We start from the raw sequence: 25,523 nt of genomic DNA, 5'->3' as shown, positions 1-25,523 counted from the left end.
GGAGGGGAGTGGTGTTCCTTTGGGGCTCTGAGGACCTGAGTGTCAGGAGGAGGTTTACCGGGAGCTCTGCTGGGGGGACCTGACTGTGTAGGTGCTGATGGGGACCCTGAGTCCATCTCAGGCCAGGATCCTGCCTCAAGGGCAAGGCTGTGGCTGCAAAAACCCCAAAGTCAGTAGAGGCTGCTGAGGCCTCTGGAGAGTCACCCCCACCCCTTCATGCCCAGATGCTGGTGGGTGGACAGGGCGTTTTGTGAGAGCGCTGGGAGGGTCAGGGGACAGGGCCGGCACAGTTCTAGTTCTGGAACTGGTTGGTGGTTACAAAGGTGTCCCCCAAGCAGCACTCATTAAGCTAAAAACGAATGTTTTGTTTCATAGCAAAAAAGGTAAATATATGGGGTTTATTCGAGAGGCAGCAGTGGTTCCTGCCTCCCACCGCCCTTACATTAAAGGCAGCCAAGGAGTCTCCAATTTAGGGAGCGCCAGGCCCCGCTCAGTCTCGGCCCATCCCCCTTCAGCCCCAGCCCATTTTACACACCAGACCACTGAGGCTCAGAGAGGCCAAGCGACTCGCCCGCTGCCCCACAGCGGCTCCAGCGCTGCTGCCTGTTTACAGCGCGGGGAACCGGCGGCTACACCTCCCGCCCGGCTGTCCCTTTAACGTTTCTAGGGCGTCCCTGGAAGGCCCCGGGCACGGCGCTGAGGTCTCCACTCCCGCTCCAGCTCGCCCGGGCCAGGCTGGGGCTCCGGGCGGGTCAAGGTCACAGCGGCGCCCCTCGGAGCCCCCGCCCGGCGGAGGGGCCGGCCTCGAGTGGCGGCGCCGCCCCCGGCCCTGGTCCCAGTCCCGCCCCGCCGGCGCCTCCCCGCGGCCCCCGCTCGGCTCCGCGGCCCTCCGGCGGGATGCGCGGCCGTGGCGGGGGGCGCGCCCGCTGTCCTGCGCCCCTGCGGTCGCTGCTGAGCGCCTTCGGGGCCCGGGACGCCGTTGCCACCGCCCGAGGCCCTGCGCAAGGTAAGCGCTCGCCGCGGGGAGGGGAGGGGACGCGGGACGCGGGGACTGGGGTCCTGGCCGGGCACGAGGCGCTGGGGGACGACCCCTCCTGGATCCCTTGCCCTTGGCCGTTGCGGGTGGCCAGGATGCCCGCTGCGCCCCCAGCCACAGAGGTGGGCGCCTCGGGTCTAGGGCTTCCCCGCCGCAGCAAAGTCGCCAGAGTCTCTGCCTAAACAAGGGCAGTGCCCGCAGGCTCAGAAGTGCTGGCGTTGGGTTAGGCAGTCTGGGGTTTGGAATTCCCCTCTGCCAGTTGCAGGAGCCTGTGCGCATGGCATTGGACCTTAATGCGCCTCAGTTTCTGCATCTGTAAAATGGGGGTAATCCAATACCTGCGTCTTGGGGGCAGCAGTTGGGATCATATGGACAGCACTGGTCACTCAAGGGAGGGCTCTGTGCTTGTTCGCTCTTCTTCCCCAGGGAGGGCCATGGGCCTCCACCCACGTGGGTTGGCCCCTGGCCCCTGCTGGGCAGACATCAGGCCCCGGAGAGGGTCCAGCTGCAGTTCAATGGATGGGATCTAGGAAGAGGGGCCTGAAGAATCCAGAAAATGGCCAGGGCCCCAGCTGGGCCAGGAAAGAGGAGTTGAGGATGGGGAGGGGCCTCAGGCCTCCTGGCAACAAGGCTAGAGTGTTGCCTGTGCTCAGTGACCATGGGTGCATGAGTACCAGGTGTCCAGCAGGCAGAACCCAGAGTGGGGTGGAGGAGAGCTAGGTCAGTGTTTCCGCCCTTGGTGAGGATACCGGGGGCACTTACTACAGATTGTTCCAGGGGCCCCACCCAGGCCTGCCCCTTACAATCTCCTGGGAGAATCTGTGTTTTTAACCAAAGCACCAGGAAACTCTGGGATCAGGCCATTCGGGAAACTCTGGTTTAGATCCATCAGTGGTTCTTTTCAGTGCCTCGAAACGGGTTGATGCTGCTTTCCCTTGAAGACATTTCTGGTTGTCACACCTGGGGGAACGCCACTGGCACCCAGTGGGCAGAAGCCAGGGACACTGCTAAGCATCCTGCACTGCTAGGAGCCCTCCTTCCCCTCAAGGCGATAATAGTGTAGTCCACAGACTAGTGCTGGGGTTGTTAAACCCTGAGATACAGGGATACGTGGAGTCACAAAGTCAAGAAGGGGGGACATGGGGATTTGGGGGACACTTGAGAGCCCATGATCTGCCAGGCCTTCTGTGGTGCCCTTGGAGGAGAAGCTCGTGGCAGAAACTTAGCCCAGGCACAGAGGATGGGCAGCTGAATCCACTCATCAGGAATATTGAGCGCCTACTGAGTGCCAGTCCCTGTGCTGAGCTCCCAGGGTGGAGTCGGGAAAAGGAGATGAGGCCCCTCTAGGGTGTCCCCCTCTAATGGGACAGAAATTCCTCCCCCAGTGCCTGCACAGAGTAGGTGCCCACGAGTGTCAGTGTCCTCCCCTAAAGCATCCCTGTTTTTGGCAATGCATGAGTACTAAGCACAGTGAGGTGTATTCTGGGTTGGATTTTGGGAAAGGGCATTGCCAGTCCTAACCTTCAGCAGCTTGGCAGTGTGTTCAGGGCCACCAGGAGCCCATGTTCTGCCTGCAATAATTACGCAACTCCTCACCTGTTCCTTGTGCTCCTCAGTCGTTGGGCATTTTTAAAATAGTTCTGCGGCCTCTGTCTAGGCCTTGATGGATGGATGGCAGGGCTCAGCCACTGCTGACCCACTTTCCCCAAGGAGAAAACTGGAATATTTTGTCAGTGGGTCAGCAAATGATTATTCATCATTGAAAATGCTTCAGACGCTGATCTAGATGCTGAGATGCTGCGGGGAGCAGGGCGGCCTCGAGGTGAGAATTCACTTGGTGGCACTGGGGAGCAGGAGGGTGGTTGAGGCTGGAAGCCCATGAGCTAGGGGACTGGAAGGAGCTGAGTTTGGGGAGGTGGCCCATGGGCCTTGGCCTCCATCATAAGCCCCTAGGGGTTTTACACGTGCAACCTGAGGCCACTGGCAGGTTCTAGGCTGAGGAATTGCATGTCCCTCAGTGTCTGAGACAAAGCTCCTCGCGGTTGTGGCAGCAGGGGAGTTGCCAGCTGCTTGGAGGACAGGAGGGTACCTCAGAGATGGAGAAAGTGGGAAGCACTGGGGCATTTTAGTGGCAGGGCTGATAGGACCCGCTCATGACTTGGGTACCCTAAATCCAGGATGCCATGCAGGTCTGGGGTCTGAGCACCAGGTGGATGGTGGTGCTGTTTATGGAGGTGTGGAAGGCTTGGTGGGGGAGGAGGGAGACTGGTGGGGGGCTTCTGCAGTGCATACCTTCACTTTCTGTGGAGAGGGGAGGTCTGGGAGAGGAAGCACGCATTCCGTACCAACCATGTTAATTTGGGGGGGCCGTGTACCCTGGGCCATTGCACTTCTGAGTCTGGAGCTAGGGTCGGTGGTTGGTCTGGAGGCTCCAATCTGAGATTCATCAGAACGAGGCTGGCACTTAAAGGAGGTCACTTGGGAGGGGCTGAGGCAGAGGGTGTGGCTGGGTTTCTTGGTTTCAACATTGCATGTCAACGTTGAGTCAGATAGGACCCAGTCCAAATGCCATGTTTTGGTTTGGAGCAAGGGTCCTGGCACCCAAGGAAGAACCAGGCTGTGTGCCCACAACTCTTTGGGCACTCTGATGCCAGACCCCGAGAAGGTCCCTTTGCCTTTGTTCCTTTTGGAACCGGGAGGATCTGCCCAGCTGCCACCTGAAGCTCGGCTTCCCTGATTTGTGTGGCTACTTCCTGGAGCTTGCTTGGGAACCTTAACTCTCACCCTTAAAGGGGTAAAGTGCTATTTCTGGGGTCAGGGCTGCATGACTTCAGGAACAAATTAACCACTCGTTCTTCCAGACTTCGAAGTCTGATTTCGAAGCGCTGACTCGTAGTGGGTTATTTCTGCACTAAATGAGATTTTTTTTTCCTATTAAACATTTTTTTTTGAAGGGAAAGGCGCGATCGATGATATCATGACATGTCCCAGCTGATGCTCATTAAAAGTTGTGGCTTTAGGGGCTGCAAAAGACAGTTTGAAATTTAATGCCTTGTTTCCCTGGCTCAGCTCAGAGTTGGGGCTGGGCAAGACTCCCTGAAGGCAATAACTCTGAAGACCCGGATTGGGTCTGGAGTTGCCCAATTCTTTTGAAATCTTAATGACAACCAGCTGGACTTAGCAGGCTTTTCTGGTAGCAAGTGACTGAAATGGACTAGACACACAGAAGCAAAGGGCCATCTGTTAATTCAGGAAACTGGGCGTCTGTAGCTCCAGCTAGCCTCTCCTTGTCTGTCCCGGACTCAGGCTGGGTCATGTCACTGGCCCTTGAACCACTTACTGGAGTGAGGGAGTGGGGAGGACTGGACGGCTGAGACCTAGCTCACTGTCTCCTCCAGTCCAGCAGGAAATCAGGAGGATCACAGAAGGAGATGGGTGCTGGGATCACAAACTCCAGCATGGCAGTGCAAGGCTCACCTGACCTGCAAAACCCGCCGTGCATTGCAAATCACCCTGCAGCCTTGTTTTCTTTCCTATGACCAATGGGTGCTTGGAGGCAAAAGGCAGTCATGATGTCCTGGCAGCTGGAGAAGGCCCTGGGAGAGGTGTGACCCAGCTACACATCTTCCTTTCTCTCCTTTCCCCGCAGGGTGCTCAAGGCACACCTGTGAGAGCCAAGAACCTCCCCACAGCCAGTGGCCCCTCAGGTCTGCTTCTCCTTCACCTGCTCCGAATCACATTTTCTCACCACTTATCCCAAATCCCCACGCAGCTGTCACCCCATTACCAGACTGCTGTCTGCTAGTGAACTTTGCTGATGACCAAGCTGATTGCTCTGTTTTTGTCTGAAGGGAAAGGAGTGATCCCCAATCTTTCGAAATGGCCTAGGGCCGGGCGCAGTGGCTCACACCTGTAATCCCAGCACTTTGGGAGGCTGAGGCGGGCAGATCACGAGGTCAGGAGATCGAGACCATCCTGGCTAACATGGTGAAACCCCATCTCTACTAAAGATGCAAAAAAAATTAGCTGGGTGTGGTGGCGGGCGCCTGTAGTCCCAGCTACTCGGGAGGCTGAGGCAGGAGAATGGTGTGAACCCAGGAGGCAGAATTTGCAGTGAGCTGAGATTGCACCACTGCACTCCAGGCTGGGTGACAGAACGAGACTCCGTCTGAAAAAAAAAAAAAAAAAAAACAAAAGCCTACCCTGTACTTGGAACTCCATAAATATTTTATTGGATGAATGAATAATGTGGTCTCCAACTCAGGGGATAAGTTTTTCTGGAAAAAAAATTACTCAAACACATACACGTATATATTTAATTACACTAGTACATCATGAATACATCCTCCAAGTGAGAAATTGAAAACATTGCAAATAAGGCTCAAATCCCTCTGGAACATGAATCCCCCCCACCCTTCGCCCTTCCCCAGGGAAGCCACTGTTACCATTCATGGTGTTTCCCACCAGACTTTCTTGACAGAAGCATGTGCTTTTTAAAGAAATGGCATCACACAGCACTTCTCGTTGTGAAGCTGTTCCCATTCTGCAGTATGTCTTGGAGATTTATCTGGCTTCATAGGTTCCGTCTAACTGCTTTAGAATATTCCATGGCTGTTTTCGCCTTTCTGCTATCGATGGCCATGGAGGACCTTCTCAGATCCTGTCACAGGCTGTGCTGCAGGGGCCAACCTGCATGAGGCGCTGGACGCATCTGTACAAGCATTTCTCGGTAAAGCACATCCTAAGAATGGAACTCCTGGGGCTTAGGATGAATGCATTTTAAATTTAGCCTGCTATTGCTAGACTGTTTCCCATAGTGGCTGTGTCACTCCCAACAGCAGTGTCGGAGGTACCCGTTTCTCTCACCAGCACTTGATACATTCACATTCTGAAATTTTGCCAATCCTCCAGAGAAGTGAAAATTACATTGTTTAATTTGCATTGCCTTGATTGCTTGAGAGTTTTTCTTATGTGACTTGGCCATTTGGATTTCACTCTCTGAGCGTTGCCTCTTCATTTACTTTGCCCTCTTTTTCCAGGGGTCGTTCGTGTTTTTCCGAGTGGTTTGTGAGTGCCGTTGATCTGGTCTGGAACCGGATCCTCTGCCGGATGCAAATATTCATGTCCTGTCTGTTATGTGTCTTTTCACTTTGTTTATGGTGTTCTTGGTTGAATAGAAGCTTTTAGCTCTGATGTGGTAAAATGTATCCAGCTTTTTCTTTGTTTTTGCTTTTTGTGTCTTAAGTAACCTTTTTCTGCCTCAAGTTTAGAGTGAACAACTTTTCTCAGTGTAGCAGAGAGGGTCCTGGTTTTAGCTCTGAAAGTCCTGCACCCCGAGAAGTCCTCAGCCCAGGACATACCAGGATGGCTACTCGAAAACACATCCCTCCACGTTTCCTTTTGAGTCTTGCATAGCTTTTTCTTTGCATTTATTTTTCTTATCTACTATAACGTGTGTGAATGAATATTATGAGGTCGAATACAGGGTTTTAATAAGGATTACAGGAGTCACTGGGTTTAACCCAGGGATCTGTTAATTCTGGTGGGGATTCCTAGCCCTGAGTGAGTTGAGTAGAGGGAGGAAGGGTGGTCCGGGGTTGGGGGCAGATGCAGTCAATTTACTTTACCCCTGACTGTGAAGTGGACCATGGCTTCCAAACCAAAACTCAGAGCAGGTTTTGGGCAAGAATTGGTCTGATCTGGTAGCCTACATGGTTTTATTGATATGATTGACAATTGGCTTTTCCCATCGTTGCTATGAGTCCCAGGTTGACAATTTTCCAAGCAAGGATCAGCTGTGTGGAGCAATTTGGATGCTCCTTCTCGCAGCCTGGCTGCTTTCCCAGGGCCGGCCCCAGGAGGGAGGCTCCCTGCGTGCCCACCTACACAAGCAGCCTCGGACTGACTCTCAACAAGCCTAGGGCGCTGGCTTTCCCAGAACCCTCCTCTGATTCGGGATTTCTACCAAACTTCGGTAGCGGTTTATTTTAAGGAAAAACAACAATACACATCCCTTGCATAGGACTCCTAGCCTGGGCTGGGGCTGGCTGGGATGTGGGGATGAGAAGACGGGGGGTCTGGCCTTCTCTGGGCTGGCCCAGGTCTGCGTTGTGGGCTTTGTGTTGAGCAGGGGGAGTTGCCCTTTGGACACTGGTGACCTTGTGGCCTACATTACCTGGAGCAATGTCGATTTTGTGTGATTATGGTATTTTCAGGAAAGCTACTTAGGTGCACCAGTCACCAGGGAGGATTCACGTGTGGACCTGTGGAAGGCCTTTCCTGGAGGGAATTCAGCAGCTCTTGGGCCTCACACTGTGAAGTGGGCCAGACTGGGGGGCTCTCTATGGAAGGTTCCTGGGCCAGGCATTTTAGTCACAAACTGTGTGGGCCAAAGGAAACACAAGTGAGCGAGTGGGCAAGAAGGTGTCGTGCTGGTGCCCGTGTGTGCAACAGGGCAGCCCTGACTCAGTGCCTCAGTGCCTTGGGTGGTGCTCTTAAGGACAAATGTGTGTGAACGTGCATGAGAGTGTGAGGCTGTACATGAGTGCGCATGCCTGTGTGTGACTGATTGTGTGTGTATGCATGTGTGTGTGAGGCTGTGCAAGAGTGTGTATGTGCCTGTGTGTGAATGACTGTGTGTGAGGGTGTGAAGCTGTGATGAGTTCACGTGCCTGTGTATGTTTGTGTGTGTGTGTGAGGGTTGAAGCTGTGCAGGAGTGTGAGTGCCTGTGTGTGTGTATGCATGTGTGTGAAGGTGTGCATGAGTATTACATGCACAAGTGTGTGCATGAGCAAGTGTGTGCATGCGTGTGTGCGTTCATGAGTGTATGTGTGCATGCGTGTGTGCGTGCATGAGTGCATGTGTGCATGCATATATGGATGCTTCTCTCTCTCAACCTAGTGTGCCAGCCTCAGCACAGCCCTGCTCTGACCAGAGGCTTAGGAGGTCCTCCAGCCCCCAGCCCTTAACACTCCATCTAAGCCAGTCCTCCACCTTCACTCCCTGGCCTTCACCCATGCTGCTCCTCCTACCGGAAGGCTCCTGGCCTCCTGTGGAGTGTACCCATCTGTCAAGGCCCAGCAGTGAGACCTCGTCTGTGAAGCCTCTCTCCCCCCATTCTGGGGTGATCTTTTCCCCCTGTAAACTCTTACTGTCCAAATCTCTTCTTCATATAGGGATACCAGTCAGATTGGATTGGCACCCCCACCCCCTCAGCAGCCTCATTTTAATGTAATCACCCCTTTAAAAAACGCCTTCTCCAAATATTGCATTCTGTGTCACTGGGGATCAAAACTTCAACATATACATATTGGGGGGATACAGTTCAGCCCCTGACAGCTGGGAGCTCGGCTAGGGCCATGAGCTGGACCTTGGGTCCTTTCCACTCTGGCTTTTGCATAGGCAGCTTTTGCATAGGCAGCTTGAGGTGCAGAAGTGAGCAACCCGAGAGAAACAGAGTCAAGTTCTGTCCCCGCTTATGATCTGGCTTTGGATCACAGTCTCACTCCTGCTTTAGAGTCGGCCTTCCCTGACTCGGGGTGAGGTTGGCATGAACCCACCTCTCAGCGGGAGGCTGCAAAGCCACACTGCGAGAAGAACGTATGAGGTTGGAGGTGATGTTGTGGCCATTTTTGGGGAAAATCCCCAAAAATGTGACTGCATTGGGAGGGACCCTCAGATGCTTGTGCCTGGTTTCTGGCAGATTTCACCCCAGGCACGTTTTTCTTTGCTGGGTGTGCTTTGCCTGCGGTTGCTATAAATCACAGTTGTGAGTACAGCTGCAGCCGAGTCCTGTGAGTCCTCTAGTGAATCACTCAACCTGGGGTGGTCATGAGGGCCCCCAGCACAATAATCATCCTGTTCACTCTCTCGTTAATGATCCATCTTCTCCACCAAAGGTAAACCCAGGGCAGCAGTGACTGGCTCATTTTTGTGTGCAGGGCATGCACCCCGTGCCTGGCACCTAGCAGGCGTGCTGTAAGCTCTGTGTCCAATGGAGAGCGTGATGGGGAGGCGATGGTGGGGAGATGGGGTTGGTGGCAGGGAGGCCTCCTCTCCTCAGCCCCGTGCAGAGGCCCTTCTTGCGGCTCACAGTAGTTTCTTCAAGTAGTGTCGCTCTGACATTGAGCTTTTCACTTCTCCCTAAAGGAGAGCCATTTAGCAAAAAGAATCTCCTAATTTAGCAACATTATCTCTCTCAAGTTACAGGAAGTGGGCATGTGGCCTCTTTGCATGAGTCTCTCAGCGGTAGAAGCTGGCTCTTCCTCCCGAAAATATGTCGTATTTTTAGACCGTCTTGAATGATTTACACACCTTTTCTACAAGCAGACCTGGAGATGGGAATGTGCAGGCCTGCCTGGACGTCTTCTCCAATACCCACCCTGTGTGTTCGTGCTGTCGCCTGACAGGTGCCCTTGGTAGCCCTTCTTCATCCGAGCCTCCATCCAGGTGGCCTGCCCTGGCCTGCTCTGTGGTCAATCTGCCTCCTGGAGGCCGGCACAGACTCCCTGCCTCCCGCACATTGCACATTTGGACCTAAGTTCATTGCCACTCACCCAGAGGGCAAACACTAAAAATAGATTCTCTTCACTGCATGAGGTTTCTAATACAAGCTAAGGACTGTGTCTCTCCACTTACGAGTGTCCGAAACAGCTGTATGAACTGCACGTTATCCATCTTCCGTGACTAAATCCTCTTAACAACCCTAATTCACTATAATTCTAGTAACCAAGATGCTCCTGCACTCAAGGCTTGGTGCATGTTTCGATTTTTATTTTAATGGTTTTGCTATCTGTGCCTTTTCCTATAATCCATGAGAAATCATGATAAATTAACTCCATTATTTGTTTACGGTTTGGTTAAACATTGCGATAATAAAAAATAAGGAAATATTACTCTTATTTGTAGATTAATGTGATTTCCAACCTAGAGTATTGTGGTCATGGGTGACAGTGCAGAATGTTGTACACTGATCATTTGCGTTGTTTGCTTGGGAGTCACTGCAGTGGGCGATTGGAAAGCAGTCACCCTGCAGTCACTGTGCAGGGACAGTGATAGCCACACCAGCCAGGACCTGTCCTCAGTCCTGCTCACTCATCTACACATCTTTGTGGGAGGTGGGCTCTACCTGGTGTGACCCCATTTGACAGGTGAGGAAAACCAAGGCTGAAAGGGATGGAGTAACGTGCCCAAGGGTTACAGCTGGTGAGCTGAATTTGAGCCTGGACAGTCTGCTGGATTCTTGGTCGTTCTGTGATCATGTCTCTCATGAACCCGGATTTATATTGTATCCCTTTGGTTCTGGAAAGCGTCTGACAGCAGGTCAATGCTTGTTGTTGCTGCATGCTTTGGAAGCCCTTAAAAGATGCCCCAACTCTGGTTGTCCCTGTGGGATGCCTGTCTTGGAAATGAGCAGGCTGCTGACTGAAAAGAGCCTTTCTCTGCAGATGGGATGTGGTGCCCCACAGGTGGGACCCCGTGTGCCCTACAGGTGGACACTGGGGTGGTTCTCTCCACCTGTCCTCATCTGTGGCTTGTTCCCTTTGTCTTTAGTTGATGTTGGATATGAGCACACCTTTCTTCTGAGGATCGTCTAAGCAGGGCGGAGGAGATGTAGGTAGCACAGAGGTGGAAGAAGGACCCTTGGGGCCAGGATGCAGGTGTGGGGTGTCCCCAACTCTGCCCCGGGTCCCAGTGTGACCTTGTACATGTTCACCCTTCTCTGAGCCTGACTTTCCTCGTGGATGGAATGTGATTCCCAAACCAGTGTTCACAACTGGTCAGGAGGATCACAGGAGTGATGTCTATCGCTGCCGGAACAATTTACCACCAACTCAGCAGCTGAAGCAACACTGATTTATTGCTACACACAGCCTGTGGGTCAGGGGTGCAGGTGGGCTTGCCTGCTTCCCTCTCTGGGTCTCCGCAGCGCTGTGCTCTTTGCCAGACACTCTGGGAGATAATTCACTTCCTGCTTGTTCTGGTGGTTGTCAGAATTCAGTTCCTTGAGGCTGTAGGACTGAGGTGCCTGTTTTCTTGCTGGTTGTCTGCTGGAGCCGGGGCTGGGGCTGGGGCTGGGGCTGGGGTTGGGGCTAGGGCTGGGGCCTGGGTCAATTTGGTTCTCAGCTCCAGAGGCCGGTGCCTTACCTGGCTCATGTCCACCTTCAAGGCCAGGAAGGGTGGCTGAATCCTCTCAGCCTTCAAATCTCTCCTCCCTCCCTTCCACCCTGTCCACTCCTGCCTTCCCCTCTGCTTCCTAAGTGATTCCGTGAGGCCCATCGGGTCTTCCGGGTTCATCTCCATATCATCAGGTCTCCTGATTATAACCCTGATACAAGCTGCAAAGGCCTTCACATTGGTGCCTACATTGGTGTTTGATCGGGTCACCGGGGGTCGGGAGTCCTGAGGGAATGAATGGCTCTCCAATTCTGCTGTCCATACTGTGGGTATGTGGCTGAGGGCTGCTTGAAGGAACCTCACAGTGGCTGAGGACTGCTTGGAGGAAACTCACAGTAAAACAAACAACCTCTCACTTACACAGCACATAAACTCCTATGTGAGAGTCTGATTTGTAGCACTAATAGTGCACAGGAAGTTTTTTCATTTATTACAGATTTAGCTGCAGTGGGCTTTTGATAAAAAGACTTGGTTGAATATTGTTAAAGTGAATATAGTTAAAACAGATCTGGGATCCACCCCCTTGCTCAGCATTTCTGTCACCCCTGTCCCAGTCCCCGCTGCCCCATCTCTCCCTGTCCGATGCAGCAGCCCCGCATCCCTGGTCCCCGGGGCCATCTCTGCTGTTGCCCACTTTATCCTCTATCTGGTGGCCCCAGTGCCCTTCCAGGAGAGGTCAGTCTGCTCTCAGCTCTTCCTGGCTGGAGACCCTCCCAGGTTTCCTGTTTCTCCCAGGATAAAGTCCATACTTCCACTCATGCTGGGTCAAGTCCTGAGGTCAAAGGTCCAAAGGTCAAGCCCAAAGGTCAAGTCCTTTGAGTCCTGAGGCCTGTCCCCATCCTCAGCCTCCTGCCATCTCCCAGTACTGCCCCACCCCACGCTCCTGGCTGCTTCTCAGCCCCTCCAACTGCCCTGTGCTTGCTAGTCTTGCCCCTACCCCCCCACCCACCCCCGTGGCCTGGCCCCCATGCCTGGCACAGGCGCTGTGCTCAGTGAATACTGGTTGAATGAGTGAGCACAAGAATCGATGAATGAGAGACTCAAATGATCAAATATAAAGCAGGGCCTGCATCTCAGGGACACTCCTCCCGCCTGGTGAGTCTGCGGTCTTCAGGCCCGTTGCCGAATGAAGGCTCCATTTCCCATCTTTGCTGTGAGTCCCAGGTTTCCACGAGAACAGAACCTGCCTACCTTGTTCTAATGTCTGCACCTTCACTCCCAGCTGCTGATGGCCCTCCGGGGCCCATCCCCAGGAACAGGGAGGCTCCCTGTATGCCGCAGTGTGTAGACTCACAGACCCCCCCGAGTAGCAATTGAAAAGAACTGGCAGGGTGTGTGACCCCAAACTGCAGCCTTAAGTACCAGGTGTAATCTTTGTCGCACCCCAAGTTGTGGGACGGCAGAGCCCTCTGCCAAATAGAGAAGTGAATGTTATTCCCCCGTAGGCTTTGGAAAACCCTTGCACTATTATTAATATCTCAGAGCGAAGGCTGGTGAGGGCGCCAGAATTTAATTGCCTACATAATTGCTTTCCCCAAATGCGAAATCCCGATGGACCCACCAGCTTCAGTGTGCACATCGGTTTTAATGAATGGTGGGCGCCAAGAGAGATCACGGCTTCTGTGCAAACACAGACAGCCGTCACTATTTATAGGTTTGTACAGGCTGATTCTTGGGATCATCATTGCTATGGCTGTAGAACGTATGATCTATATTTAAAGCACTACCTATAAGCCTAGTGCTATGGATTTTCTGTAATTTATAGCTCAGGCTACGAGGCTGCTTTTGAATTGTTACTCTGTAAAGTACTTAATCTAGAGTTGCTGCGATGGGGTGCTGGTGGCATGAATCTGCGCTGTGGTGAGTCTCTGCTGGGAAAAGAAACAACTCTCTTAAGTATATAAATCCAGTAAACATAGGAAATGTACACATTGAATTGGCAGGAGAACATGTTTGGGTGACAAAGGGCATTATTTAAACGTGAACGATCTTCCTTTAAAAGTTAAAGAAGAAAACACCTAACAGTGTGTACAACAATGCTAATTCTAGAAGAGGGTTATAGATTTGCTCTTTTATTTATTATTAACATTCTAATTATATAAGTATCTCATGAGCTCCTCCTCCTGGCAAAAATGAAAGCATTTTGAGTAGGGGCACAGGGAGCTGGGACGGTTGCCATCCTGGAGTCCAGGCCCTTCTCTCCACTTCTGTAGGCAGCTGTTTTACCACGGAGGACAGAGATGCCCAGACTATCTGCCCTCTGCTTCTGTAGTCATATGTGTCTGTGGGATATATATGGTACTGGTGAGTGTATATGCACTCATGTGTGCACGTGTGTGCGTGCGTGTGATTGTGTTCACCATGAGTGATTATGGCATTGTTATGTTATTCTGTCGTGTACTAGGCCAGGAAATAAGAGCTCCAATGATGTTAGACTACAAAGATCTTTTGCAGTAAAAAGAGGCTGCTGAGTGGTATTCGCTAGTGTGGATATGCCACAGGGCAGCCATTCTGCTGTGAGGGACAATTAGGTTGTTTCCACTTGATCGGCCTCATGCATACCTTCCTGTGTTTGGGGTTTCTCTGGAGTAGATGACAAGAATTGGATGAGCTGAGATAGGACATTTTCTATTTGGGCAGATGCAGCCAGTCATCCTGATTGCTGGTTTCAGTCCCACCTGCATTTGCAGTGCCTGTTTCACCACCTCTTCACCAGCAGTTGGTGTTAGACTTTCAACTTTGCCTGTTTGTTTGTTTATTCTTTCCTTCACTGGGGACAGAGGATAGAGCCTGGTGGTTAAGAAGGAGGCCTGAGGGGACAGATCCATGCCAGCCCCCCTGCTCCCTGGATCTGTGGCCTCCAGGAGCTCTACTGGTTCCTGTCTTAGACTTTTTGGGCTGCAACAACAAAATATCTTAGATGGATAATTTGGAAACAGCAGAAATTTATTGCTTACTGTTCTGCAGGCTGTGAAGTCCAAGATCAAGGTGCCGGCAGATTTGCTGTCCGGTGAGTGCCGGTTCCTCAGAGATGGTTCCTTGCTGCTACATCCTCACAAGAGAAAGATGTACACAGGGCTGCCTGGACCCTCTTTTATAAGGCACTCATCATTGATGAGGGTGGGGCCCTCATGACCTAATCACTGTCATCTCTGAGCGCTGCGCTGTCCTGTGCAGGACCCATGTCCCATATGTGCTAGTTGAAATTTATTTTAATGTTAAATGAACTAAAATGAAATGAAATTAAAAATTCAGGTCCTCTGCAGCACGCACCACATTTTAAGCACTCTCAACACTCGCGGCTTCCATGATGGGCAGTGCCACATACAGCATCTTCATTCTTGTAGAACGTTCTAGTGCATAGTGCAGTGCCAGGGATGAGGCAGCCTCCCCAGCAACTTGCACCAGCCCAAGCCTGCCCTTGACAGGGCTCTGGCTATTCTTGTCCCTCGCATGGACGCATCTCATCCTCTCCGAAGGCCCCTGCTCCTCCCTCCAGGCTGAGCCATCACAGTCCCTCCCACAGGGCCCCAGTGCTTCAGTTCCCCACTTCTGGTGGCTCCCGTCAGCATCCACCTCACAGGTCTCCACCCGGGCAAGGCTCCTCACTCATCTCCCTGCACCAGCTCTGGTCTTGGCCTCCACATCTTCCTGAGTGACACCATGCAGGGAACTTGATGGATATTTTAGGGTACAGATGAGGAAGCTGAGGCCTCAGGAAGACAGCTGATGCGTTTTTGGGTAAAGTGGACTAGAGACCACATTGGGGCACCAGCAACTCCAGCTCCTCATCACGGGAGCCAGGGCGAATTCCTTTCTTTAGGGGATTCTGCCTTCTTTTTCCCACAGTGCAGTGCCGTTGGGGGAGAGTTCATGGCTGATCTCACCCACTGAGACCATGAGATTCATTGTGACTCCATTTCTGCAAAGCTCTCCAGACCCTTCGCCCATGGCATCGGGAGAACTGTGAATGTTAAAGGGCTGAGGGTGTCACTGCAGAAACCATGTGGCTCCCTGCAGCAGGGCCAAGGCCTCTGTTACTTCATTTTGTGTTGTTTTTCTATAAAGTGATAGATGTATATGGTAAAAATATAAAGAGTACAGTAGGATATATGGCAAAAATCAGCTTCTCTCACCCGTCAACTCTCCAGGCCTCTGGGTCTTCTCTGGCTGCTCCCAGAGAAGTGCCATCACTCTAAGAAGTCACCAGTGTTGCCTCTGAATCCTCTGGAAGGTCCACACAAAACTTTTGTGCACAGCTTTTGAAATACACACACACACACACAGACACAACATTCCCATTCTGTGTGTGCTCCCGCACATCTTGATATTTCTTTTAACAGTATATCACAGCAGTTGCTGTATATGAGCCTACAAATGTCTTCCAAGCAGATCCCATCTCAGGGCCTTTGTGTGTTCTGTTCCCCATGCCTGGCATGCCCTTTCCTCAGACAGCCCTGTGCCTAGGGCTGATTCCCTTATTCCGTTCAAGACTTTGCACCAGTATTTCTAAACCACGACCCTTCTTTCTTTCTAAGACCAGTGTTAGGTTCACAGCAAAACCGAGAGGAAGGTCCAGTGATATTCCATAGACCCCCATGCCCACATGCATGGCCCCACACGTTATCAACATCCCCCACCAGAGCAGTACATCTGTTAGAAATGATGCACCTACATGGACTCAGGAACATCACCTGCAGTCCATGATTACATTAGGGTGTGTTCTTGGTGATGTACATTCACTCATTCTTTAGACCAGTTTGTTCATTTTTTAAAAACAAAATCACTCAATTTTCAGACAAATTTATAATGACACCTACTCCTCATTATAGTATCATACAGATACTGCCCTAAAAATCCTCTGTGCTCTGCCTATTCATTCCTCTCTTCCTTCTCTGCAACCCCTGGCATCCACTCATCTTTTTATTGTCTCCATAATCTTGCCTTTTTCAAGAATAGCATAGAGTGGGAATCATACAGTGTGTGGCCTTTTCGGATCGGCTTCTGAATGTGCATTTACATTTCCTCCATATCATTTCATGGCTTTATAGCTCATTTTCTTTGTACTGAATAATATTCCAATATCTGGATCTACCATAGTTTGTCTAGTCACCTGCTGAAGGACATCTTGGTTGCTTCTGAATTTTGACAATTATGAATAACGTTGCTATAAAAAATCCATGTACAGGTTTTTGTGTAGATATGAGTTTTCGACTTCTTTGTGTAAATACCAAGGAAGGCGATTTCTGGATCGTGTGGTAAGGTGATTTTTAGTTTTGTACGAAACCACCAAGCTGTCTTCCAAAGTAGCTGTACCATTTGGCATTCTCAGGAGCAGTGAATGTGAATGAGAGTTCCTGTTGCTCCACATTCTCGCTAGCATTTGGTATTGTCAGTGTTCTGGATTTTGGCCATTCCAGTGGGTGTGCAATGGTCTCTCGTTGTGGTTTCAGTTTGTGTTTCTCTAATGGCATAAGGTTTGGAGCATCTTCTCATGTACTATTTAGCATCTGTGGGTTATTTTGGTGAGATGGTCTATTCAGGCTTTTGGCCCATTTTTAAATCAAATTGTTCATTCTTTTGTTGAGTTTCAAGAGTTCTTTGTATATTTTGGATAACAGTCCTTTATTAGGTATGTCTTTTACAAATATTTTCTCCCAGTCCTTCAGCTTCTCTTTTCAATCTCTTGACAGTGCCTGTACAAAGTAGACATCTTTTTATTTTAATGAAGTCCAGTATATCAATTCTTTCTTTCAAGGATGATGCCATAATATTGTATCTAAAAGGTCCTCACAAAACATAAGGTTTTCTAGACTTTTCTCCTATGTTACCTTCTAGGAGTTTTACATTTTTTGTTTTACATTTAGTTCTATGATATATTTTGAATTAATTTTTGTGAAGGGTATAAGGCCTATGTCTAGATTCAGTTATTTTTTGCATGTGGATGTCCACCTGTTTGAGAACATTTGTTGAAAAGACTTTCTTTTCTCCATTATATCATCTTGGATCCTTTGTCAAAAATCAGTTGACTATATTTACGTGGATCAATTCCTGAGCTCCCTATTCAGTTCCACTGATTTATTTGCCTGTTTTTCTGCCAGTATCACACTGTCTTGATTAATGCAGCTTTATAGTAAGTCTTAAAGTCAGGAATGCCAGTCCTCCAACTTTGTTCTTCTCCTTCAACAATGTGTTGGGTATTCTAGGCCTTTTGCCTCTCCATATAAACCTTAGGTTCAGTTTGTGAATAGTCACAACTGATTTTGACTGAGATTGCATTGAATTTATGGATCAAATAGAGAAGAACTGACATCTTGACAGTATTGAGCAGACTTCCCATCCATGAACATGGATTCTCTCCCCACTTATTTGTTTCTTTGATTTCTTTCATCACAGTTTTGTAATTTTCCTCAAATCTTATACATATTTTGTTAGATGTATACCTAGGTATTTTATTTTTGGGGGTGACTTGCTTGTTGCTGGTTTATAGAAAGAGATTAACTTCTGTATGTTATCCTTGTATCTTGCAACCTTGCTATAATAATTTATTAGTTTCAGGGGGCTTTTTGGTAGAGTTTTTTTTTTTTTTTTAATTTTCTACATAGATTTTCGTGTCATTTGTGAACAAAGACAGTTTTATTTCTTCCTTCCCTATCTAGGTACTTTTTTTTTTTCCTTTTCCTGTCTTATGGCATTAGTTGAACTTGAACAATGTTGAACAGACACACAATTGAAAACTTGTCTGAGTTTTGTCAGATTGTGTCTTTCAAGGAGTTGGGTCATTTCATCTAAGCCGTCAAATTCGTGGACATAGAATTATTCAGAGTATTCCGTCATTATCCTTTTAATGTTCATAGGATCTGCAATGTGTGTTCCCTCTTTCATTTCTGATATTAGTAACTTGTGTCCTCTCACTTATGTTCTTAGTCTAGCTACAGACTTAACAATTTTGTTGATTTTTTTCAAAGTACCAGTTTTTGGTTTCATTGATTTTCTTTGTTGATTTTCTATTTTGAATTTCACTGATTTATGCTCTAATTTTTAATATTTTTGTATCTCCTTGCTTTGGATTTAATTTGCTCTCCTTTTTCTAGTTTGCTAAGGTAGAACCTTAGATAACTGATTTTAGATCTTTTTCTTTTCTAGTATATACATTCAATGTTACAAATTTCACTCTAAACATTGCTCTCACTGCACTCACAAATTTTCATAAGTTGTGTTTTATTTTTGTTTAGTCCAAAATATTTTAAAATTTCATTCAAGATTTCTTCTTTAACCTGTGTGGCGCATGAAGTGTGTTGTTCAATCTCCATGTTTTGAGATTTTCCAGTTATCTTTTTGTTATTGATTTCTAGTTCAATTTCACTGTGGCCCAAGAGCAGATATTGTGTGATTTCTTTTAAATGTATTAACGTGCCAGGTATGGTGGCTCACACCTGTAATACCAGCACTTTGGGAGGCCAAGGCGGGCAGATCACGAGGTCAGGAGTTCGAGACCAGCCTGTCCAATATGGTGAAACCCCATCTCTACTGAAAAAATACAAAACTTGCCGGTCGTGGTGGTGGGCGCCTGCAGTCCCAGCTACTCAGGTGGTTGAGGCAGGAGAATGGCTTGAACCTGGGAGGCGGAGGTTGCAGTAAGTTGAGATCATGCCACCACACTCCAGCCTCTCAAAAATAAAAATAATAAATAAATAAATTTGTTAATGTGAACTTTGTGTCCCAGAATGTGGTCTATCCTGGTGAATATTTCATGTGAGCTTGAGAAGAATGGGTATTCCACTGTTGTTGGATGAAGTGGTTTATAGATGTCTGTTACATCCGGTTGATTGATGGTGCTGTTGAGTTCAACTCTGTCGTTACTGATTTTCTGCTTGTGGGTCTGTTCGTTGATGATAGAGGGGTGTTGCTGTCAACAACTTTAATCACGCATTCATCTATTTTTTTCTTTGAAGTTCTGTCAATTTTTGCCTCATGGATTTTGACGTCTGTCATTAGGTGCGTACATGTTAAGGATTGTTATGTCTTTTTGGAGAATTGACTCCTTTATCATTATGTCCTTTGTTGCCCCTGGTAGCTTCTCTTGCCCTGAAGTCTGCTCTGCCTTTCTTCTTTACTTTACTTTTAATTTTTACTCTTAATTGTAAGATTCATGTTGAAAAGTGCACATACCATAAGCATTCACCTTGATGAATTTTCACCAAGTGAACACACCTCTGTAGGCAGAACCCAGTTCAAGAAACAGAACATAACCTGGATCCCAGAGCCCCCTGTGTCCCCTCTTAACAAAATCCCTCCTCCATGGGTAGCTATTCTCTGCAGTCTAACACCATCAAGTAGTGTTGTCTGGTTTTTATTTTTCTTAGTTTTCTTTCTTCAGACAGCTCACTCTGTTGCCCAGGCTGAAGTGCAGTGGCATGATCTTGGCTCACTGCAACCTCCACCTCCTAGATTCAAGCGATTCTCCTGGCTCAGTCTCCTGAGTAACTGGCACTACAGGCACACAGTACCATGCCTGGCTAATTTTTTTGTGTGTATATTTTTAGTGGAGACAGGGTTTCACCATGTTGACCAGGCTGGTCTTGAACTTCGGACCTCAAGAGATCTGTCCACCTTGGCCTTCCAAAGTGCTGGGTTACAGGCATGAGCCACTATGCCTGGCCCTGGTGTTGAACTTTCTGTAAATGGAATAAAATAGAGCATAGTCTTCTTTAACGGAATATTGTGATACCCAGGTTTTTGTCTGATTAATTTCACTGTTGTATGGTATTTCATTTTGTGAATATAGCACAATTTAATGCCTGTTCAAATTCTTAGGTTAAAAATTTCAAAAACGTTTTATTGTCTGATAATTCTCTTTGATTTGGATGAGTTATTCTGCATGTGACACCTCTGGACACTGGCATGCATAGTTTGTGCATCTGCTGAGCAAATTCCTCTGTGTCCTTCCGAGGTCTGCACAGCAGGGTGGTGGTGTATTTTTGCATCTGTTTTGTGTACTGCTTGATTGCCAGTGCCTGGTGCACAGCAGATACTCAACAAATATAGGTCACGTGCAGGTACCAATGCAAGGCCATTTCCTGGAGCTTCCCTGAGCTTCCCAGCCTGGCCAGTGGCTCTACACACTCCTACCTCTCCATGCTGTGATGGTGTCGGGCATGCCTTACCCCTTCACCATGCAGACTGGGCCAGGCCATCTTGTGCCTGGCAGCACACAGGACAGGACCTGGTGTGGTTTCAGTGTTTGGTGCATGTTTGTTGAGCAAATGTCTTCTTTGTAAGCCAAGGTTGCTGGTAGAGATTTTGGTGGGTTAGGGAGGCCAGAGGGATGAGCTGGAGCTGGTGTTACAGAAAGAATGTAGGAGTCCTTTTCTGTCCTGTTGCTAACCCTTGTTAAATACCCTGTCTGAGCCTCAACTTCATCGTTTGTAAAAAAGAGGATGATTAGTCCAGCCTCACAAGATTATAAATCAATGCATGCGAGGTCCTTGGTAAGCTCTAGGCTCTACAAAAATGCTGTCATCAGTAATCTTGTTACCTCCTCCTCTTCCTTTCATACTTCCTCCTCCTTTATCATCATCAAGTCAGTGAATTTTCGGGGAACCCAACAAAAACATGAGGTTCTTGCCTGTGTGAGTTGGGGTGTATTTGATGCAATAACAGCCTGAGCTCTGGAGCTGACGACATGGGATCCAGTCCTGGCTTTGCAGGTTTGTGACCTGGGGCAGGTACTTAAGAACTTTGCCTCTCATTTTTCTCATTTGCTAAATGGGACAATCACAGTTCTACCTGATTTGGGTAGTTTCAGCATTAGCCAAGTCAATCATTGTAAAGTTTTTAGAACAATGACTGGCACATGGTAAGAGCTAAGTGTTAAGTAAATGAAAACCCAACCATCAGAGGCCTATGCCAGCAGGATGTTTGGCCCCTTTACAAGAGATCAGGGAGGAGACAGGTGAAGGTCTTCCTCTGCTGTTAGCGTTTCATCCTCGTGTGTGTCACTACAGGGTCACAGGCTGGCTGCTGCAGTTCCAGGCCCCACAGGGCACTCCAGGGCAGGAAGCAGGAATGCAGTCAGGACTGCAAACTGCACCTGCAATGGTGACAAATGCTTTTTCTATAAGTGGCTCTCTCTGTCTATCAGCAATCTTTCCCAGAGGCCCCAGAAGCCTGTTCTCCCCCTTTCATTAGCTAGAGTCAGAGCATGCAGTGTCTGTCACTGCGTGGGGGGACCCAGGATGGAGGAAAAGTCACCTGGAGGTCTATAGCTGTGTGCTGTCAACATACAAGGTGGGTCAGTGGCCCATGACACAAGAGTGCAGGGGCCAGTGCGGCTGCTTTCCGCCTTCCCTGTCAACAGCCTCCCAGCCCCGGGTTGTGTTTCTCTACTCTGGATTCTGTCTTCTATCTCTGCTGCCTCATAGGCCCCTCTCCCAGTCACCTGGATGTGCTGGGGGCACAGAAGGAGAATATCAAGGGGCAGATGGTCTCGCACAAGGAACTTTTTGTTCTGCTAATGGTGAAAGCATATTGAGGGCTTCTGTGTGCTGTGTCAAATGCCCAAACCCTGTAAGGTAGGTTCTCTTCTTCTCACACCCCGAGGCTCAGCGGGGCTGCACCGTCAGAAAATGTTGGGACCCGATCTTGTGCCTGGCTCTGTGGCCCCTGCCCTAGACAGCTTGAGTGGACTTGACCCTAAGGAGGGCTGGGCACATCTCCAGGAAGCCATGGGATGCCCACACCACATTTTTTCAGGGCAACTCTGGCTGCCAATGCCTTTCAGGGCAGAGGTCAGGAATGGCAAAATCAGGGATTTGGTTCTAGAAGAGCTGGGTGTGTTGTTTTTAAAAAGCCTTGGTTGGCATTGCATTGAGCACCACTCTGGGTGGTCTATGGTCACAGCTCTAGGTACAGAGTCCCTCAAGGATGTGGTCAAAGGTGCAGGAAGTGAAGTTCAAGGTTATGTCGTCAAGCCAGGTCCAAGGACCATTCCCACCCGCCACTACCTCAGGTGTTGTTTTCCCAGGTGCCCAGCAGAGGGCGCAGCTGCCCACCTAACGAGCCTGGTCTCCGCCAGAGTGGTGTTTTGCCTTCATCTTTTCTGGGGTCCTGGAACTCCCACGCTGGTATTTTGCCTTCTTGTTTCTCTTTAGATGGTTCCCTGTGAGTTTAGCCTGAGATGGTGGCTTGAGCAGTTCTTCTTAAGCATTTGAAGTTTGCTGAATGAGTTATTTTTACATTAAGGGTGAAGAAGGGTTCCCTGGAGCCCCAGAGAAGAAACCAGATTGTCCTGGGGGACTGAGGCAGCAGAGGGAGGGTGAGCCCCTCAGTCCCACAAAGCCTGGAGCCAGCTTGGACCATGGGGAGGCTGAGCCTTCACTCCTGGAGCAGGGCAGTTGCCTGGCTAGGCTCCGCCATGCACATTCATTCATTTATGCATCAATGGATATTTATGTACTGGGAGACGACGCCCTCCCAGGCACGTTCTTGGGTGAACAAACACAACAAAAATCCCTGCGCCTGTGGAGCTGACATTGCCACCATCCAGGTCCTTGGCCCATCAGCTCCTCCAGGGGCCTTCAAGGTTGCCAGGGCCCTAGGAAAGCAGTTGGTAGCATAAGAAAACTGCAGAACTGAGCTAACCGTCTAAGTGCCTGCAAGAAGTAGCCTCAGGCCAGTGGTTGGTTTCAATTTACAACCCCATCGCGACGCACTCTGGATGCCTTAAAAGTGTGTTGGGTTGGATTGGAATGGCCCTTCAGAAGTTGGGTTTACCTGGAGCTGAAGCCCCACGGTGGGTGGGTCTCAGGAGAACCACCGCCACGGTTGGTTTAACAGCTGCCCTTTGAGCCATGGAGAGGCCACGATGGAACCGTGACCATGCTCATTTGCAACTGGTGTGAGCATGTGCCCTTCCATTGCCTGCCCTGATCAAGTAGATGGTGCCTGTGAGTATCGATGGTTGTTGAGCCAGGGCAGCAGACTCTTCCACATCACCCCAAAGGCTGCTTGTCAAATGGGGCTCCTCCTCTTTTCTGCCTCATCCCTCCCTAATCTGATCCTCCCCACCCAGGAAATAGCATCACACCCACCCTGTTGTCAATATCAGACTTGTTGGTTACCTCAGTTCTACCCCCTCATAAATGGTTAATTAGACAGAAAAAAAAAAAAAAAAAAACCCTGGAGGTATTCTTGGCTTCTCTCTCTAGTCCCCCATAGCTCATTCATCGCAAACCTGTGGGAGCCACCTTCAGGGGACACTGAGTCCAACCTGTTGGGTGCCTCTGACTATCCCTGCTGGGCCAGGCTGCTGCCATCACCCACCAGGATGATTTCTAGCCTCCTAGTCCATCCTGCTGCTTCCTTCCCTTGCCCCATGTGTCCCTTCTCTAACAGCAGCCAGAAGGATGCTCTGGAGACCCACCACTGCCTCAGTGGCTTTCTACCATCCTTGGAACAAAATCAGGTTCTTCCTGAGGTTCATGAGATGTTACATGGTCTGGGTCATCACCTCTCTGTGGCTGTAGACCCTTGCTCTGGCCTCTTTGCAGGAACTTCAGGGCTCCATGCTGCTCCCACCTCACTGTCTTTGCTCAGGCTGTTCCCTCTGCCCGGGGCACCCTTCCTCGCTTGCATGTCCAGTTGGCTTCCATTGGCCCTCGCACTTCCAGAGCATCGCTTCTTCAAAACAGGTTTCCTCTCTGCTCCAGATGAGGCATTTTGCACTCTGTACTCATTGAAATTGATTGATCCATTGATTCATATTAGTCAATCTTGTCTTCTGTGCTAGACCTCAAGCTCCACAAAGCCAATGTGCAATCATGTATCGTTCATGGTGGTGTTCCTGGCAAAGTGCCTGTTTGGGCACAGAATAGATGCTTAGGAAATGTTGGATGGTTGGATGCATCCATTGGTCTGTACCTGCTTTAAGAATGAGACCAACTTGGGAGGTGTGTGGGGATGGAGTTGGTCTTGGGGTACCATTCTTCACCACTCCCTAATGAGTGGGGGTACCTCATACATGCACTGTGTGTTGGAGGGAGTCTGCCATCCCTGAGCCACCTTTGCAGTGATGTGCTCCCTGGCTGCCCCTGGGCAGAGGAAACTACCTTTGCCTTTGCAGTTTTGTGAGTTTTGAAGGGGACTTGGGCAAATTGGACTGACTTTGTCCCACCTTTGTGGTTCTTCAGGGAGTGGTGTTGGCTTATCAGGGCTGCCCTGAGTCAGGAAATGGCTTTGGATTTTCTGACCAAGGCGATCAAGGAGCAGAAGGAGGGTCCCTCGATGAGCTTCTATCTGATCTGGAATCGGGGTGGAGACGGAGGGTTTCAGTGTGATTATGCCCACCAGGGCAAGAAGCAGAACCCAATCCTCCAAATTCAAAGCTCAGCCTAGTGCCTCTATGTGCTTTTTTTTTTTTTTTAAAGCTTTATTGAAAGAATTTACATACCATTAAGTTTATGCATTTAAAGTATAAAATTCAGTGGTTTTTAGTATATTTACAGAGTTATAAAACCATCACCATAATCTAATTTTAGAACATTTAGAACATTTCTAGCACTCAAAAAAGAAACTCTGTAGCTATTAGCAGTCAGCCCTTCTCTTCCCCCACTCCCCATCCTCAGCATCCACAGATCTGCTCTCTGATTTGATGGACATTGCATATAACTGGGTTCATGTGGCATGTGGCCTTTTGTCCCTGGGTTCTTTTACTTGTGTAATGTTTTCCAGGTTCACCTGCATTATGGCATGTGTCAGCTCGTCCCTCCTTTGCATGGCTGCATATTGTCCTACAGTAAGAATGGACTACATTTTATTTACCCATTTATCAGTCCATGGACGTTTGGGTTCTTCGTAATTTTTTGGCCATTATGAAGCTTTGTTCATTCCAATAGGATTTCTGCAGTGGCCCTCCAAATCCATCCCTTGCCAGGGATCTTGTTGAGGAGGGACAGTTGGTGACTTTCACTAAAACCTCTTGAGGGCCCTCAAGGCTGGAAACCCTCCTCCAAACAGATGCCTTTTGCACACCATGGGGGCCAGATCCTCACAGGGTTCAAGCCAGTCATGGTCTGGAGATGCCCGACTTTGAAGGCCAAAGTCTCTCCTGCAGGCAATTTACCTGGAGACCTTATTATTTTCCATTGATCAGTAGAGGTGGGATTGCTAACTTTTGTTAAATTTAAAACTATTTTTAGTATGGAACATCTCAAAGCCAAAGAATAATATAATGAACAGCTCCATCTCTACCTACCTTTAACAAACCACAGTGCTTTGCTAAAATATATACTTTTAAGAAATAAAACCTGA

General features: G+C 49.2%; 1 protein-coding gene across 2 annotated transcripts in view; it reads left to right on the top strand.

Moving 5' to 3' along the window:
• Positions 1 to 897: 897 nt before the first annotated feature.
• Positions 898 to 25,523, top strand: part of PHACTR3 (phosphatase and actin regulator 3) — a 274,427-nt gene continuing 249,801 nt past the window's right edge. The window contains exon 1 of one of the 2 annotated variants that reach the window (XM_010365166.2): positions 898 to 1,006. In XM_010365166.2, coding sequence (XP_010363468.2) covers positions 898 to 1,006 — 109 coding nt within the window. The remainder of the gene's footprint in view (positions 1,007 to 25,523) is intronic. The other variant, XM_030915879.1, reaches the window with a different exon arrangement.

The sequence above is a fragment of the Rhinopithecus roxellana genome, chromosome 13 (assembly GCF_007565055.1).
Source record: "Rhinopithecus roxellana isolate Shanxi Qingling chromosome 13, ASM756505v1, whole genome shotgun sequence".
Taxonomy (NCBI): domain Eukaryota; kingdom Metazoa; phylum Chordata; class Mammalia; order Primates; family Cercopithecidae; genus Rhinopithecus; species Rhinopithecus roxellana.
Note: the sequence above shows the minus strand (reverse complement) of the source record. Positions and strands in the feature narration are given on the sequence as shown.